The sequence below is a fragment of the Protomyctophum bolini genome, assembly GCF_963924005.1.
Source record: "Protomyctophum bolini genome assembly, chromosome: 9".
Classification (NCBI taxonomy): Eukaryota; Metazoa; Chordata; class Actinopteri; order Myctophiformes; family Myctophidae; genus Protomyctophum; species Protomyctophum bolini.
The window spans coordinates 42,645,475-42,661,777 of NC_137870.1; the positions used below are offsets into that span (position 1 = coordinate 42,645,475).

The 16,303-nt window shown below is 40.3% G+C and overlaps 1 protein-coding gene across 4 annotated transcripts in view; it reads left to right on the forward strand.

Moving 5' to 3' along the window:
• Positions 1–3,010, forward strand: part of LOC308321169 (cell surface glycoprotein MUC18-like) — an 83,858-nt gene extending 80,848 nt beyond the window's left edge. For 3 of the 4 annotated variants that reach the window (XM_080772004.1, XM_080772006.1, XM_080772007.1), the window contains one exon: positions 955–3,010. In XM_080772004.1, coding sequence (XP_080628130.1) covers positions 955–984 — 30 coding nt within the window. In that variant the 3' untranslated portion in view covers positions 985–3,010. Of the gene's footprint in view, positions 1–949 lie in introns of all 4 variants that reach the window. The other variant, XM_080772005.1, reaches the window with a different exon arrangement.
• The last annotated feature ends 13,293 nt before the right edge of the window (positions 3,011–16,303 follow it).

A 16,303-nucleotide genomic window follows, 5' to 3' on the forward strand; every position in this document is an offset into this window, starting at 1 on the left:
GAAACGAGGATAACTTTTTTTTTTCAAAATTTCAAAAAACATGGGCTATAACCCATCGTATTTTTCATTTTGTCATTTTTGTCAAATCGTCAAAAATGATGAAAAACGGCGTGCTATAGTATGCCGTACCATATGGGCTATAGCCCATGGTCCAAAATGATGAGAAACGAGGATAACTTTGTTTTTCAAAATTTCAAAAAACATGGGCTATAACCCATCGTTTTTTTCATTTTGTCATTTTTGTCAAATCGTCAAAAATGATGAAAAACGGCGTGCTATAGTATGCCGTACCATATGGTCCAAAATGATGAGAAACGAGGATAACTTCGGGGTGATGCTCAGGTGATGCTGAAAAAGCTCTGTTGGACATGGACATGTTTGCCTGAAAAGGACTCTTTGAAATGCTAGTATCATGGTCAGTATTATGTCAGTATCATGGTCAGTATCATGGCAGTAACAATGTCAGTATCAAGGACAATAGGATGTCACTATCATGGTCGGTATTGTGTCAGTATCATGGTCGGTATTGTGTCAGTATTATGTCAGTATCCTATCAGTATCATGGTCAGTATATTATCAGTATCATGGTCAGTATCTTATCAGTATCATGGTCAGTATCATCATGTTCGGGATCATGTCAGTATCTGGTCAGTATCATGTCAGTGTCACTATATTGCCAGTATGTAGGACCTGCAGGAATTCATTTTACTCAAGGTGTGAGAGCATGAAACGGCACACAAAAAAAACCTCAATGTGTGAGACATTAGCTGATTAGCTGACAATATCAATGTGGAAACCATGTGTGTGCTTAATGTCCACTGATCCAGTATCATTAACCCCCCCCCCCCCCCATCCCTCCCTCTCTTTCCCACTCCCCCTCTTCTCCCGTTATATCTCTTCTTTCCCTTCCTCTCTTTCCCGTTTGTATGTTTTTGTTTTACCTCTGGAGTAAAGAGTAATGAATATCTGGACGTGCAGAAGTGAGTACATGCAGAGGCTGTGGACGAAGACTGGACAGCTATACAGACAGACAGACAGACAGACACGTCCTGTTCCTGTCCCATCACTTCCTGTCCTGTCTGTTCTCTGTCTGTTTTCAGGCTCAGGCCTGACGATGCGTTCAAGCCCACCTCTAGAGACATTTTTATTTTATGTTTGAATGTGGAATTATGTCATGGACAGCCTTGGTTTTCTGTTATTTAATGGCTCTCAACTAGTCAAACCAAAACAACAACACCACCAACAACAATAGCACCCTTCCCTATTTCAGCTTTGGCTTACTTATTGTATATCCTGGAACATATTTTCGTTGCTATGCAACTCGAGCTCCATGGACATTGTGTGAGAAAGGATTTGAGCGCTTCATGACATAACTCTGCCGCACCGACCTCCGTCACAGCTCCAAGGACTTAACATGCGAGCCCCGTAAACTGCTGATCATCCATAGAACCATAATGTCACTTAATTATAAGCATAATTTATACTCCGTAGTACGACATGAATAAATCTACAAGCTAACAATGCGTCTCGTTGTGACGTGTTTGTAGCTTGTAGATCTGTTCTTGTCGGGTATCGACACCATCGTGCGATGGAGTAGGTTCGATATATTAAGCTTAACTCTGACCAGGGACTGTTTTTATAGCCAATCAACTGCCACCTCAGGCACACCGATCACTGAAGAGTGGCCTTAAATGGCTATTTATTATGTACATATATTCTATTCTTTGTATATATACATACCATATTTGTCTTTATTTAAAATAACCTAAAAAAAAAGAAAGAAAGTAAATACAAGGTCAGACTATAGAGGGTTTTTGTTCCAGTGCTCTTTACAGAGCAAGATACTTAGCTATTGTGCCCAAACCCTTGTGCTTTGGTCAGTCGTGGTTTCTGCTTTGCCTAAAGACTAATTTACACCAAAGATCGCTGATTTTCAGTGAGTAACACCATATCAAAGTTTAGATGAGGCTTAAGTCTGTATACACTGTAACCCTGGGAGTCTGCTGCCCCCTGTAGGGGAATACTGCCTCCTGCAGCCCAATCACCTGCTTCTGATGTTTTGTTTGAAAAAATCATATTTTTTGCTGATACTGGTAGGTTTTCTTTATCCGTTCATACAAAATGCTCATTCAGTACCTGACCCTAGCTTTTGTTATTATTATGGGAAATAAAGATTATTTTGTGGAATGGTCATTTCTGTAGACTATTCTAGAGTAGAATAGTGAATTGCGTATTCACGGTTGCCTTTTTGTTAGTTTAGAAGGACTTATTGTTTCTTGAAGTCATACTTTATATCTAATCATTTTCTTTCTTCTGTCATCCACAAGATTCAACATACTGTACTGTAGCATATACATAATCAGGTAGAGCATCGCCACCACTCTAGTTTCATGTACAGGTAGCCTTATGAATTCAGTTTTAAGAATTAGGGAAACCCCTTTGTCCCAAAGAATTGTAACTTCCATGTGCACTGATTTATTTGTAATTATTATTTTATGTATTTGTGTTGTTTTGTGAAACAGTAGTTTTGTTGTTGCTTTTGACTGTATGTGAAACAAAACGTTTTGTTGAAGGGCAATTTTATGACTGACAATGTTTTTGTATTTGTTTTTGTTTTTGATGATGAATAATAATAAGGCAGACAGACTATTGGCTCATGCAGAACATGAGTCAAGACATGACAGGCTACCTTATTAGGAGTGATACATGTTGCTTTAGTTATTTTAGTTGGATCCCTGATAGGGCTGGGAAATAATATCAGCATCGTTATATATGAGACTAGATATGGTCCGGGATGATATGGTAAGTGTTGTCTTTGCCTGGTTTTAATCATTTTATATTTTCAGAAATGGTCAAAAATAGCAAAAAATGGCAGATCTACACACAATGTGTCGTTTTTAGATCTTTTTGAAAGGTATGTTTTTTATGTTCTTGAAAAAAGGTATTTTCGTTTTTTATGTTCTTTAAATTCTTTAATGTCATCGTCACCATATCTGTTAAAAAAACGAGATTTTTTTTTTGTGATATTTGATTTTGTCCAGACACATTCACTGTGACAGGTTACTGCTCAGTTTGGCACATTGCCTTATATTGATGTCATTTTGCAACCAAAATGACATTATGAAATAGAAGATTTGTGTCTGCGTAAAGGACTACTCCTCTGACTACTAACATTACTCACAGGAGACGCTGGCTGTGACAATATGCTACTTTTTAAGTTTTCATTTTTGTGAAGGATATACTGTAGCATGTGAAAAATCCTCTTGTCAGTCAGTCTGAGATTATGAAAAGTGCCTCACGTTTCTCCACACAGTAACTTTACCTACAGGTCCCTTTGGTTCCATTCGTACACTAAGTATTTTACTATGCATTGATGACATTCAACTAGTGTTCAGTAGGACCAAATATAAAGCAGATACTGTAAAAATAAAGAAAAAATGTAAATAAACATTACATACATAACATTTGTAACACATGGTGTGAACATTTATGACATCACATTTATGACAATCAACCATCCAACCCGCATGTTCTGTTCTGGAAATGTCATTCTAACTTTTATTTAGCCCATGTTTTGGTGTTTTTGAGTTATCAATGTTAATTTTGGATTAATTTTCTGAAACCAGTACATTGCCGTTTAATGCATATTATTTGTTAACTGAATTAATTTCAGGACATGTAAAAGTATTTTGGAACAAACTCAACGTTTGTAAAAAAAAAATACAAGCCAACTGTTGAATATATAAAAATAAAACACCTCCTTTAATGTCCCATTCCTAATAGTATGATCATTAGTAAGAACTCTGGCTGGATGTGATCCTGGGAGCCGCACCTGTGTTCTGGTCCTCTTGATTGAGCCGAGCAGGACCTAGAAACCTGGCTCAGCTCAATCAACAAGACCAGAACACACACTCGTTACTTTAAAATTTCCGCAATTTCAAATTTCCGCAATTTCCGCAATTTTCAATTGCCGCAATTTCCGCAATTTCCAATTTCCGCAATTTCCACAATTTCCGCAATTTCCTATTTCCGCAATTTTCAATTTCCGCAATTTCAAATTTCCGCAATTTCCGCAATTTTCAATTGCCGCAATTTCCAATTTCCGCAATTTCCGCAATTTCCGCAATTTTCAATTCCCAAATTTCCGCAATTTCCACAATTTCAAATTTCCGCAATTTCCGCAATTTTCAATTGCCGCAATTTCCAATTTCCACAATTTCCGCAATTTCCAATTTCCGCAATTTTCAATTTCCACAATTTCCGCAATTTCCAATTTCCGCAATTTTCAATTTCCGCAATTTCCACAATTTCCGCAATTTCCACAATTTCCGCAATTTCCGCAATTCCGCAATTTTCCCGCAACAATACGCAATTCCTCCGCAATTTTCCGCAATTTTTCCAAAAAAAAATAAAAAAACGATGGGCTATAACCCATTGTTTTTTCCGCAATTTTTCCGAACACTAAGAAATTCCTCCGCAACTCCTCCGCAATACTTTTTTCTTTTTTTAAACACTCCGCAATTTGCTAATGTTTCTCATCCTCCGCAACACCTCAAATTTTCGGTAAATACAACACATTGAGCAGGGCACTGCAGGGAGTTGAACCCCGTTCCGGTAAACCAGAAGTACCAGTACCAGTGCCTTAGCTTTTGTGTATTCAACTATTTGGGTAACATGTGAGCTTTATCCTCTAATTCATGGGCCTGGATTTTTTTCCAAAATTTCAAAAAACATGGGCTATAATTATAACCCATCGTTTAAAAAAAAAATTCAAATCCTCAAAAATGATGAAAAACGGCGTGCTATAGTATGCCGTACCATATGGGCTATAGCCCATGGTCCAAAATGATGAGAAACGAGGATAACTGTCACGATCGGCAGGAGACAGAACCCAAGCGCAGAGCCACAAGCAGAGAAGTTCAAATAAACTCTTTATTAATTCCAAAAAAAGGTAAGCTTACACAAAAATACAACAAGTTGCAAGCAGAACTCAGGGACACAAACGCTAAACTGTTCACACTCAAAGCAGGGGTGCAAAACAGTTCAAAAAGCAAACCTTACACGAGGCCAAGGTAGTAATGTCCAAAACAGTTTACCATAATCTCACAGAGACACACGAAGAGGGCAGGACTGCACGGAACACCTCAGGAACAGAGTGTATGTACTGGAACAGAATGTATGTACTGGCAATGTTTGTGTGGAATGAGTCCAGTCTTATGGGGAGCAGGATGATTGGAGAAGTGTCCTCAGGTGTGAAAGGGGCATGGCACTGTGGGGATAATGAGAGTGTGAGCAGGTGTGTGGCAAGGACTGAGAGAAGCATGTAATGTGGGAGTGGCTGACAAGGAAACATGGTCTGTAGGGAGACAGACCATGACAGTACCTCCCTCTTAAGGGACGGCTTCCAGACGTCCCACCACGCTGGCCCGGAACACAGAGCAGGGTGGGCGGAGGGGAGCTGGAGGAGGGAGACTGAAGCTGAGCAGGTGACGTCAGGTGGGCGGCCAGGACGCTGATGCCAGGCGTTAGGCAGACGGCCTGGGGGCTGAGCCGATGAGTCATCTGGTGGGCGGGACGAGGCAGAGGACACGCGGTCTGCAGGATGGTCGTGGAGCTGGGACCATGCGTAGGACCTTGGAGGAGACGCCGGGGATGCCTCAGACAGAGGCGGAGCTGTAGACACAGGAGGTGGGGCTGCAGGCTCAGGAGGTGGGGCTGCAGGTGGAGCTGCAGGCTCAGAAGCTGGGGCTGCAGGTGGAGCTGCAGACTCAGGAGGTGGGGCTGCAGGTGGAGCTTCAGACTCAGGAGGTGGGGCTGCAGGCTCAGGAGGTGGAGCTGCAGACTCAGGAGGTGGGGCTGCAGGCGGAGCTGCAGGCTCAGGAGGTGGGGCTGCAGGCTCAGGAGGTGGAGCTGCAGGTGGAGCTGCAGACTCAGGAGGTGGGGCTGCAGGTGGAGCTGCAGGCTCAGAAGGTGGGGCTGCAGGTGGAGCTGCAGACTCAGGAGGTGGGGCTGCAGGCTCAGGACGTGGGGCTGCAGACGGGGCTGCAGGCTCAGGACGTGGGGTTGCAGACGGGGCTGCAGGTCGAGGAGCCGGGGCTGCAGACGGGGCTGCAGGTCGAGGAGCCGTGGCTGCAGACGGGGCTGCAGGTCGAGGAGCCGGGGCTGCAGACGGGGCTGCAGGTCGAGGAGCTGGGGCTGCAGACGGGGCTGCAGGTCGAGGAGCCGGGGCTGCAGGCGGAGGAGTGCTGGGCAGCGGAGGGCCGGGCAGGCTGGGCGGCGGAGGGCCGGGCAGGCTGGGCGGCGGAGAGCCAGGCAGGCTGGGCGGCGGAAAGCCGGGCAGCAGAGAGCCAGGCAGGCTGGGCGGCGGAGGGCCGGGCAGGCGTTGGCGTTGTTGGAAGCCATGGCGATGACGCCCCCTCGACCTGTTCCCACTGAAGATTGCCAAGCGAGACCCAAAATACGGGTCTAGGGCTGAAGCTCTGTCAGCGTAGGCTGGCTCAGGGAACGTGAGGTCATCAGAGGAGGGTGATGTTGGACCGACAGGCTGGAGGCCAACAAACCCAAGCCTGATTGACTGGATATCAGGCTTGTGAGCAGGCTGGAAAGCAGGCTGGGTGCAAGTGGGTTGACGAGGAGCAGATTTAGGAGGGCGGCCAACATTATATTCCCATCTTGTCTTTGCCACCAGTCTGGCAAACTCAGGGTCCTTCTTCCAATAAATGGCTAGGGAATTAAGAAACACTGGGTCCTCGTAAAAATCTTCCCTAGTGACTCCAAAATCCTCCCAAGAAAAAGGAAAGCAGGTATAATGTGCCATGGCTGGCCTCTCCAGTTCAAACTAGCTTCAAAGTCCAAAAACTAAACTAAGCACTGGGTTCAGACTGGTGAGATCTAAGAAAAAGCTTGGCTCTGCTGGGTTCAATGTGGCCAGTACATTCCGTCACGATCGGCAGGAGACAGAACCCAAGCGCAGAGCCACAAGCAGAGAAGTTCAAATAAACTCTTTATTAATTCCAAAAAAAGGTAAGCTTACACAAAAATACAACAAGTTGCAAGCAGAACTCAGGGACACAAACGCTAAACTGTTCACTCAAAGCAGGGGTGCAAAACAGTTCAAAAAGCAAACCTTACACGAGGCCAAGGTAGTAATGTCCAAAACAGTTTACCATAATCACTGTGGGGATAATGAGAGTGTGAGCAGGTGTGTGGCAAGGACTGAGAGAAGCATGTAATGTGGGAGTGGCTGACAAGGAAACATGGTCTGTAGGGAGACAGACCATGACAGATAACTATTTTTTTTCAAAATTTCAAAAAACATGGGCTATAACCCATCGTTTTTTTCATTTTGTCATTTTTGTCAAATCGTCAAAAATGATGAAAAACGGCGTGCTATAGTATGCCGTACCATATGGGCTATAGCCCATGGTCCAAAATGATGAGAAACGAGGATAACTTTGTTTTTCAAAATTTCAAAAAACATGGGCTATAACCCATCGTTTTTTTCATTTTGTCATTTTTGTCAAATTGTCAAAAATGATGAAAAACGGCGTGCTATAGTATGCCGTACCATAATTGGGCTATAGCCCATGGTCCAAAATGATGAGAAACGAGGATAACTTTTTTTTTCAAAATTTCAAAAAACATGGGCTATAACCCATCGTTTTTTTCATTTTGTCATTTTTGTCAAATTGTCAAAAATGATGAAAAACGGCGTGCTATAGTATGCCGTACCATATGGGCTATAGCCCATGGTCCAAAATGATGAGAAACGAGGATAACTTTTTTTTTCAAAATTTCAAAAAACATGGGCTATAACCCATCGTTTTTTTCATTTTGTAATTTTTGTCAAATCGTCAAAAATGATGAAAAACGGCGTGCTATAGTATGCCGTACCATATGGGCTATAGCCCATGGTCCAAAATGAGAAACGAGGATAACTTTTTTTTTCAAAATTTCAAAAAACATGGGCTATTACCCATCGTTTTTTTCATTTTGTCATTTTTGTCAAATCGTCAAAAATGATGAAAAACGGCGTGCTATAGTATGCCGTACCATATGGGCTATAGCCCATGGTCCAAAATGATGAGAAACGAGGATAACTTTTTTTTTCAAAATTTCAAAAAACATGGGCTATAACCCATCGTTTTTTTTATTTTGTCATTTTTGTCAAATCGTCAAAAATGATGAAAAACGGCGTGCTATAGTATGCCGTACCATATGGGCTATAGCCCATGGTCCAAAATGAGAAACGAGGATAACTTTTTTTTTCAAAATTTCAAAAAACATGGGCTATAACCCATCGTTTTTTTTTCATTTTGTCATTTTTGTCAAATTGTCAAAAATGATGAAAAACGGCGTGCTATAGTATGCCGTACCATATGGGCTATAGCCCATGGTCCAAAATGATGAGAAACGAGGATAACTTTTTTTTTCAAAATTTCAAAAAACATGGGCTATAACCCATCGTTTTTTTTATTTTGTCATTTTTGTCAAATTGTCAAAAATGATGAAAAACGGCGTGCTATAGTATGCCGTACCATATGGGCTATAGCCCATGGTCCAAAATGATGAGAAACGAGGATAACTTTTTTTTTCAAAATTTCAAAAAACATGGGCTATAACCCATCGTTTTTTTCATTTTGTAAATTTTGTCAAATCGTCAAAAATGATGAAAAACGGCGTGCTATAGTATGCCGTACCATATGGGCTATAGCCCATGGTCCAAAATGAGAAACGAGGATAACTTTTTTTTTCAAAATTTCAAAAAACATGGGCTATTACCCATCGTTTTTTTCATTTTGTCATTTTTGTCAAATCGTCAAAAATGATGAAAAACGGCGTGCTATAGTATGCCGTACCATATGGGCTATAGCCCATGGTCCAAAATGATGAGAAACGAGGATAACTTTTTTTTTCAAAATTTCAAAAAACATGGGCTATAACCCATCGGTTTTTTTATTTTGTCATTTTTGTCAAATCGTCAAAAATGATGAAAAACGGCGTGCTATAGTATGCCGTACCATATGGGCTATTGCCCATGGTCCAAAATGATGAGAAACGAGGATAACTTTTTTTTTCAAAATTTCAAAAAACATGGGCTATAACCCATCGTTTTTTTCATTTTGTCATTTTTGTCAAATTGTCAAAAATGATGAAAAACGGCGTGCTATAGTATGCCGTACCATATGGGCTATAGCCCATGGTCCAAAATGATGAGAAACGAGGATAACTTTTTTTTTCAAAATTTCAAAAAACATGGGCTATAACCCATCGTTTTTTTCATTTTGTCATTTTTGTCAAATTGTCAAAAATGATGAAAAACGGCGTGCTATAGTATGCCGTACCATATGGGCTATAGCCCATGGTCCAAAATGATGAGAAACGAGGATAACTTTTTTTTTCAAAATTTCAAAAAACATGGGCTATAACCCATCGTTTTTTTCATTTTGTCATTTTTGTCAAATTGTCAAAAATGATGAAAAACGGCGTGCTATAGTATGCCGTACCATATGGGCTATAGCCCATGGTCCAAAATGATGAGAAACGAGGATAACTTTTTTTTTCAAAATTTCAAAAAACATGGGATATAACCCATCGTTTTTTTTATTTTGTCATTTTTGTCAAATTGTCAAAAATGATGAAAAACGGCGTGCTATAGTATGCCGTACCATATGGGCTATAGCCCATGGTCCAAAATGATGAGAAACGAGGATAACTTTTTTTTTCAAAATTTCAAAAAACATGGGCTATAACCCATCGTTTTTTTCATTTTGTAATTTTTGTCAAATCGTCAAAAATGATGAAAAACGGTGTGCTATAGTATGCCGTACCATATGGGCTATAGCCCATGGTCCAAAATGAGAAACGAGGATAACTTTTTTTTTCAAAATTTCAAAAAACATGGGCTATTACCCATCGTTTTTTTCATTTTGTCATTTTTGTCAAATCGTCAAAAATGATGAAAAACGGCGTGCTATAGTATGCCGTACACTATGGGCTATAGCCCATGGTCCAAAATGATGAGAAACGAGGATAACTTTTTTTTTCAAAATTTCAAAAAACATGGGCTATAACCCATCGGTTTTTTTATTTTGTCATTTTTGTCAAATCGTCAAAAATGATGAAAAACGGCGTGCTATAGTATGCCGTACCATATGGGCTATAGCCCATGGTCCAAAATGATGAGAAACGAGGATAACTTTTTTTTTCAAAATTTCAAAAAACATGGGCTATAACCCATCGTTTTTTTTATTTTGTCATTTTTGTCAAATCGTCAAAAATGATGAAAAACGGCGTGCTATAGTATGCCGTACCATATGGGCTATAGCCCATGGTCCAAAATGAGAAACGAGGATAACTTTTTTTTTCAAAATTTCAAAAAACATGGGCTATAACCCATCGTTTTTTTTTCATTTTGTCATTTTTGTCAAATTGTCAAAAATGATGAAAAACGGCGTGCTATAGTATGCCGTACCATATGGGCTATAGCCCATGGTCCAAAATGATGAGAAACGAGGATAACTTTTTTTTTCAAAATTTCAAAAAACATGGGCTATAACCCATCGTTTTTTTTATTTTGTCATTTTTGTCAAATTGTCAAAAATGATGAAAAACGGCGTGCTATAGTATGCCGTACCATATGGGCTATAGCCCATGGTCCAAAATGATGAGAAACGAGGATAACTTTTTTTTTCAAAATTTCAAAAAACATGGGCTATAACCCATCGTTTTTTTTCATTTTGTAAATTTTGTCAAATCGTCAAAAATGATGAAAAACGGCGTGCTATAGTATGCCGTACCATATGGGCTATAGCCCATGGTCCAAAATGAGAAACGAGGATAACTTTTTTTTTCAAAATTTCAAAAAACATGGGCTATTACCCATCGTTTTTTTCATTTTGTCATTTTTGTCAAATCGTCAAAAATGATGAAAAACGGCGTGCTATAGTATGCCGTACCATATGGGCTATAGCCCATGGTCCAAAATGATGAGAAACGAGGATAACTTTTTTTTTCAAAATTTCAAAAAACATGGGCTATAACCCATCGGTTTTTTTATTTTGTCATTTTTGTCAAATCGTCAAAAATGATGAAAAACGGCGTGCTATAGTATGCCGTACCATATGGGCTATTGCCCATGGTCCAAAATGATGAGAAACGAGGATAACTTTTTTTTTCAAAATTTCAAAAAACATGGGCTATAACCCATCGTTTTTTTCATTTTGTCATTTTTGTCAAATTGTCAAAAATGATGAAAAACGGCGTGCTATAGTATGCCGTACCATATGGGCTATAGCCCATGGTCCAAAATGATGAGAAACGAGGATAACTTTTTTTTTCAAAATTTCAAAAAACATGGGCTATAACCCATCGTTTTTTTCATTTTGTCATTTTTGTCAAATTGTCAAAAATGATGAAAAACGGCGTGCTATAGTATGCCGTACCATATGGGCTATAGCCCATGGTCCAAAATGATGAGAAACGAGGATAACTTTTTTTTTCAAAATTTCAAAAAACATGGGCTATAACCCATCGTTTTTTTCATTTTGTCATTTTTGTCAAATTGTCAAAAATGATGAAAAACGGCGTGCTATAGTATGCCGTACCATATGGGCTATAGCCCATGGTCCAAAATGATGAGAAACGAGGATAACTTTTTTTTTCAAAATTTCAAAAAACATGGGATATAACCCATCGTTTTTTTTATTTTGTCATTTTTGTCAAATTGTCAAAAATGATGAAAAACGGCGTGCTATAGTATGCCGTACCATATGGGCTATAGCCCATGGTCCAAAATGATGAGAAACGAGGATAACTTTTTTTTTCAAAATTTCAAAAAACATGGGCTATAACCCATCGTTTTTTTCATTTTGTAATTTTTGTCAAATCGTCAAAAATGATGAAAAACGGCGTGCTATAGTATGCCGTACCATATGGGCTATAGCCCATGGTCCAAAATGAGAAACGAGGATAACTTTTTTTTTCAAAATTTCAAAAAACATGGGCTATTACCCATCGTTTTTTTCATTTTGTCATTTTTGTCAAATCGTCAAAAATGATGAAAAACGGCGTGCTATAGTATGCCGTACCATATGGGCTATAGCCCATGGTCCAAAATGATGAGAAACGAGGATAACTTTTTTTTTCAAAATTTCAAAAAACATGGGCTATAACCCATCGGTTTTTTTATTTTGTCATTTTTGTCAAATCGTCAAAAATGATGAAAAACGGCGTGCTATAGTATGCCGTACCATATGGGCTATAGCCCATGGTCCAAAATGATGAGAAACGAGGATAACTTTTTTTTTCAAAATTTCAAAAAACATGGGCTATAACCCATCGTTTTTTTCATTTTGTCATTTTTGTCAAATTGTCAAAAATGATGAAAAACGGCGTGCTATAGTATGCCGTACCATATGGGCTATAGCCCATGGTCCAAAATGATGAGAAACGAGGATAACTTTTTTTTTCAAAATTTCAAAAAACATGGGCTATAACCCATCGTTTTTTTCATTTTGTCATTTTTGTCAAATTGTCAAAAATGATGAAAAACGGCGTGCTATAGTATGCCGTACCATATGGGCTATAGCCCATGGTCCAAAATGATGAGAAACGAGGATAACTTTTTTTTTTAAAAATTCAAAAAACATGGGCTATAACCCATCGTTTTTTTCATTTTGTAATTTTTGTCAAATCGTCAAAAATGATGAAAAACGGCGTGCTATAGTATGCCGTACCATATGGGCTATAGCCCATGGTCCAAAATGAGAAACGAGGATAACTTTTTTTTTCAAAATTTCAAAAAACATGGGCTATTACCCATCGTTTTTTTCATTTTGTCATTTTTGTCAAATCGTCAAAATTGATGAAAAACGGCGTGCTATAGTATGCAAAAAAAAGAACTGAGCATCACAAACTCTCCAAAAAAGAACACCTGGAGAACACAAAATCCACGGTCAACACCCACAATAACATCCTGTGAAAACTAGTGAACTCCAAGTGGGACGCAGACCTACAAACAATCAGTGCAACTGCCATGGCCCTGTATTTCTCTACAGCAGAGTATGCCTGCTCAAGCTGGAGCCGATCACGTCACACCAAATTGGTCGACACAGCCCTAAATAACAACTCCTTTCGTGGCTGTTTAAATTCGAGGGTCGCCGGTCCTCTCGAACGGAACAGTTTAACGTCATGCCCAGGACGAAAAGATATAGAGAACACCAACATGAAAAATAACAGTAGTAACAATAGCATTGTCTATATAGCGCGCCGCTCAATGACCTGAGACCATGGACCAATGAACCATGTAAATACAACACATTGAGCAGGGCACTGCAGGGAGTTGAACCCCGTTCCGGTAAACCAGAAGTCCGACACCAGTGCCTTAGTTTTTGTGTTGTTAATTTACAGGTCCAGGTGTGCATACGCATGTGCGCCTGTGCGTGTGTAGGTGCATAATGCATATGTGCATTTGTGTGTGCACGCTTCAATGACCACTGTTGGACCCCATGGGGATCAAGGACCTCTGGGAGCCACCCATAATTCACAACGGTCACAGCGAACTCTGTTGCATCACAACTGGTGGCCAACAGTCGTAACCAACACCGCCGCCGACCCACAGGAGAATACCATCGCACAGTGGTATCAGACCAACCACAATCAGCCAACCCTCAAACCAAACCCTTCGACCTAGAAGAACTCGGAATTGCAATGGGAAAGTTGAAACCCGGAAAAGCAGCAGGGATTGATGACATACTGGCAGAAATTATACAGCACCTGGAACCTAACGCAAAGACCTGGCTCGTGGGGATGCTGAACACATGCATGGCACAGAAAACCATCCCTTCTGTCTGGAAAAAGGCCAAAGTGGTTGCAATCCACAAACCTGGCAAAGACCCATCATCCCCAAAGAGCTACCGACCCATGTCCCTCCTTTGCATCACCTACAAGCTCTATGAGAGGCTGCTACCCTCTACAACAGTGGTTCCCAAACCCTCTCTTGTCAAGGATTTACACTTTATTAGCCCGTGGAACCTAACCCTAAACCCAACCCGGCTATAATCCATGGTCAAAAATGATGAAGTGATTTTGTCTTTTTTACAAATCCCCGTTTTTACAGGCCATGGTCTCGGAGTGATTTGTCTTTTTTTCAAATCCTCAAAAATTATGAAAAACAGCATGCTACAGTACCCTAACCCTAACCCTTGATCGTAGGAGATAGAAATGTAGGACTCTACAGATCAAGTGCTATCCAGTCATAAAGTTTGAACACTTGAAGAAACTACTACAGAAAACTGGAAACACTGCATCCTATCTGTAGGAATGAACAATCGACAGCAGGGGAAAACAGAAACAGGACAGAAGACAATGAGGGCAGACACAAGTGTGGCCTACATGGGTCACATATAATTCGCCCAGCTGGTACCCACTTAAGGCCCAATCAGATCCCAGTTCAAACACATATAGGCAAACACAGGTGGCGCACACATGGTTCTGAAATAAAATGGCCCATTTGGATACCACCTAAGACCCACTTAGAAACCTGCATAAGCCCATATGGGCTAACACGGGTGGGCCCTTTGTGAAAACTGGGTGCAGGGCCCACTCGGAACCCATGCCCATATCCCATGTCAAAACCCAAGTGGGGCCCAGATGGACATGTTAGCTGGGCAGGTGGAAGTACTAAACTATTAAAGTTGTAGGGCAGGCTATGCAGTTTGTCATTAGAAGTTATTTTCAAGCATTTGTGTCACCAAAACCCAAGTCAAGTTTTGTCTTGTCAAGTTCATTATACAAATATCATATGCACAATGTGGGTTAGAAACATTAGACTTGAGGCTGAGAATGGAACTTTAGAATATAATTAGGCCAACTGCAGAATTCATGTAGACTTATGCTTTTTTTCCTCCTTTCTAATGCAGTTCTACAGTAAGCTTAAACGTTTATGTCTGATTAACATTTAGAGAAAATGGACAGTTTGAAGGAATGCCACAGCAATTTTTAAAAGCCATCATGCAATTCATCCCAACTACTGTATATGCCATGCATTTATACACTACATAGACCAACTTAATTTAATGCAAACGTGTTACTGTACAAATTGTGTACACGTGACGTGAGGTACTGTATATATGCACAAAGAGACATTCACTACCTTCCATGTTAACACAACTTTATTATCTTTGATACATTTCCAATTATACACGTATCAATTATAGGTTGAAGTTGAGACGACGTTTCTCTTCAAGTACTCCACCTGTAAATTTAAAACATTTGATATATTATATATATATAAGACGACATTGTGAGCAATTCTAAATATTGACATTTATAAAAAGGGGTTAAGCAAACATCTACCATATGATCCATTACTCATTTTGTCGATACAGTGCTGTACTGCAATAAGAACATTTTGAGGAAAAGTTCATAGAATTGCCCAGTATTTAAATAGGCATGGGACGGGACATCTGATGGATTTAAGAGTAAAAACAAAAACTGTTCTGGAACCACTGCTCTACTACAAAGTTGTTCCCAAACCTTTTCCTGTCAAGGACCCCCACATTGACATTATAGACCAGCCATGAGCGCAGATTTTGACGTCTCCAGCAGTGATTCTCAACCCAGTTAATTTCAAGGATCCCCAGTTTACCTGCATTAGGCTACGGACCCCCAATTTATATGGTAAAATCGATGTCAATTTAACTCTGAGAGTGTACAAATAGAAATGGACCCCCATAAGGGTCCATTTGGTTCCAAACATTTAGCTGGGGACCCCCTGGAACTGCCTCAAGGACCCCAGACCCCATTTTGGGAAGCACTGTAGAGCATGCCATGTACATTGATACTCATTGGTCAATAAATTATATAAAAAGGGATGCATTTAGAAGATACAGGTACACTTACTGTAAACACGCATTGAGGAATCATTAGTAAAATAGTCTGTACCTGCTGGCTACATCATGCATGGTTACTGGCAATGACAAGGATAGCTGTATTCCGTCTCCATGTTGTCACCTGAGTGAAAACAAGACCATGAGAGTTTACTTCAGAGCAACAGGACAGAAGAGTCCTCCATTTGGTGTCCGTTAATCAGATATTGGAACAACTCAATACGCAGATTGACCAACAGCTTAATCACCATTTTAATCAATGTAAATGTATAATAAACTGCATGCAACTATAATCAAACCATTAGATTTTCTCCAGGAGTGTCTTTGCCCCAGAGCTAATCTTGCAATCTGCCGTTGCCAAATAAATGTCGTGCCAGTAGGACAACATACAGTAGTACCTGCAGACCTCCTTC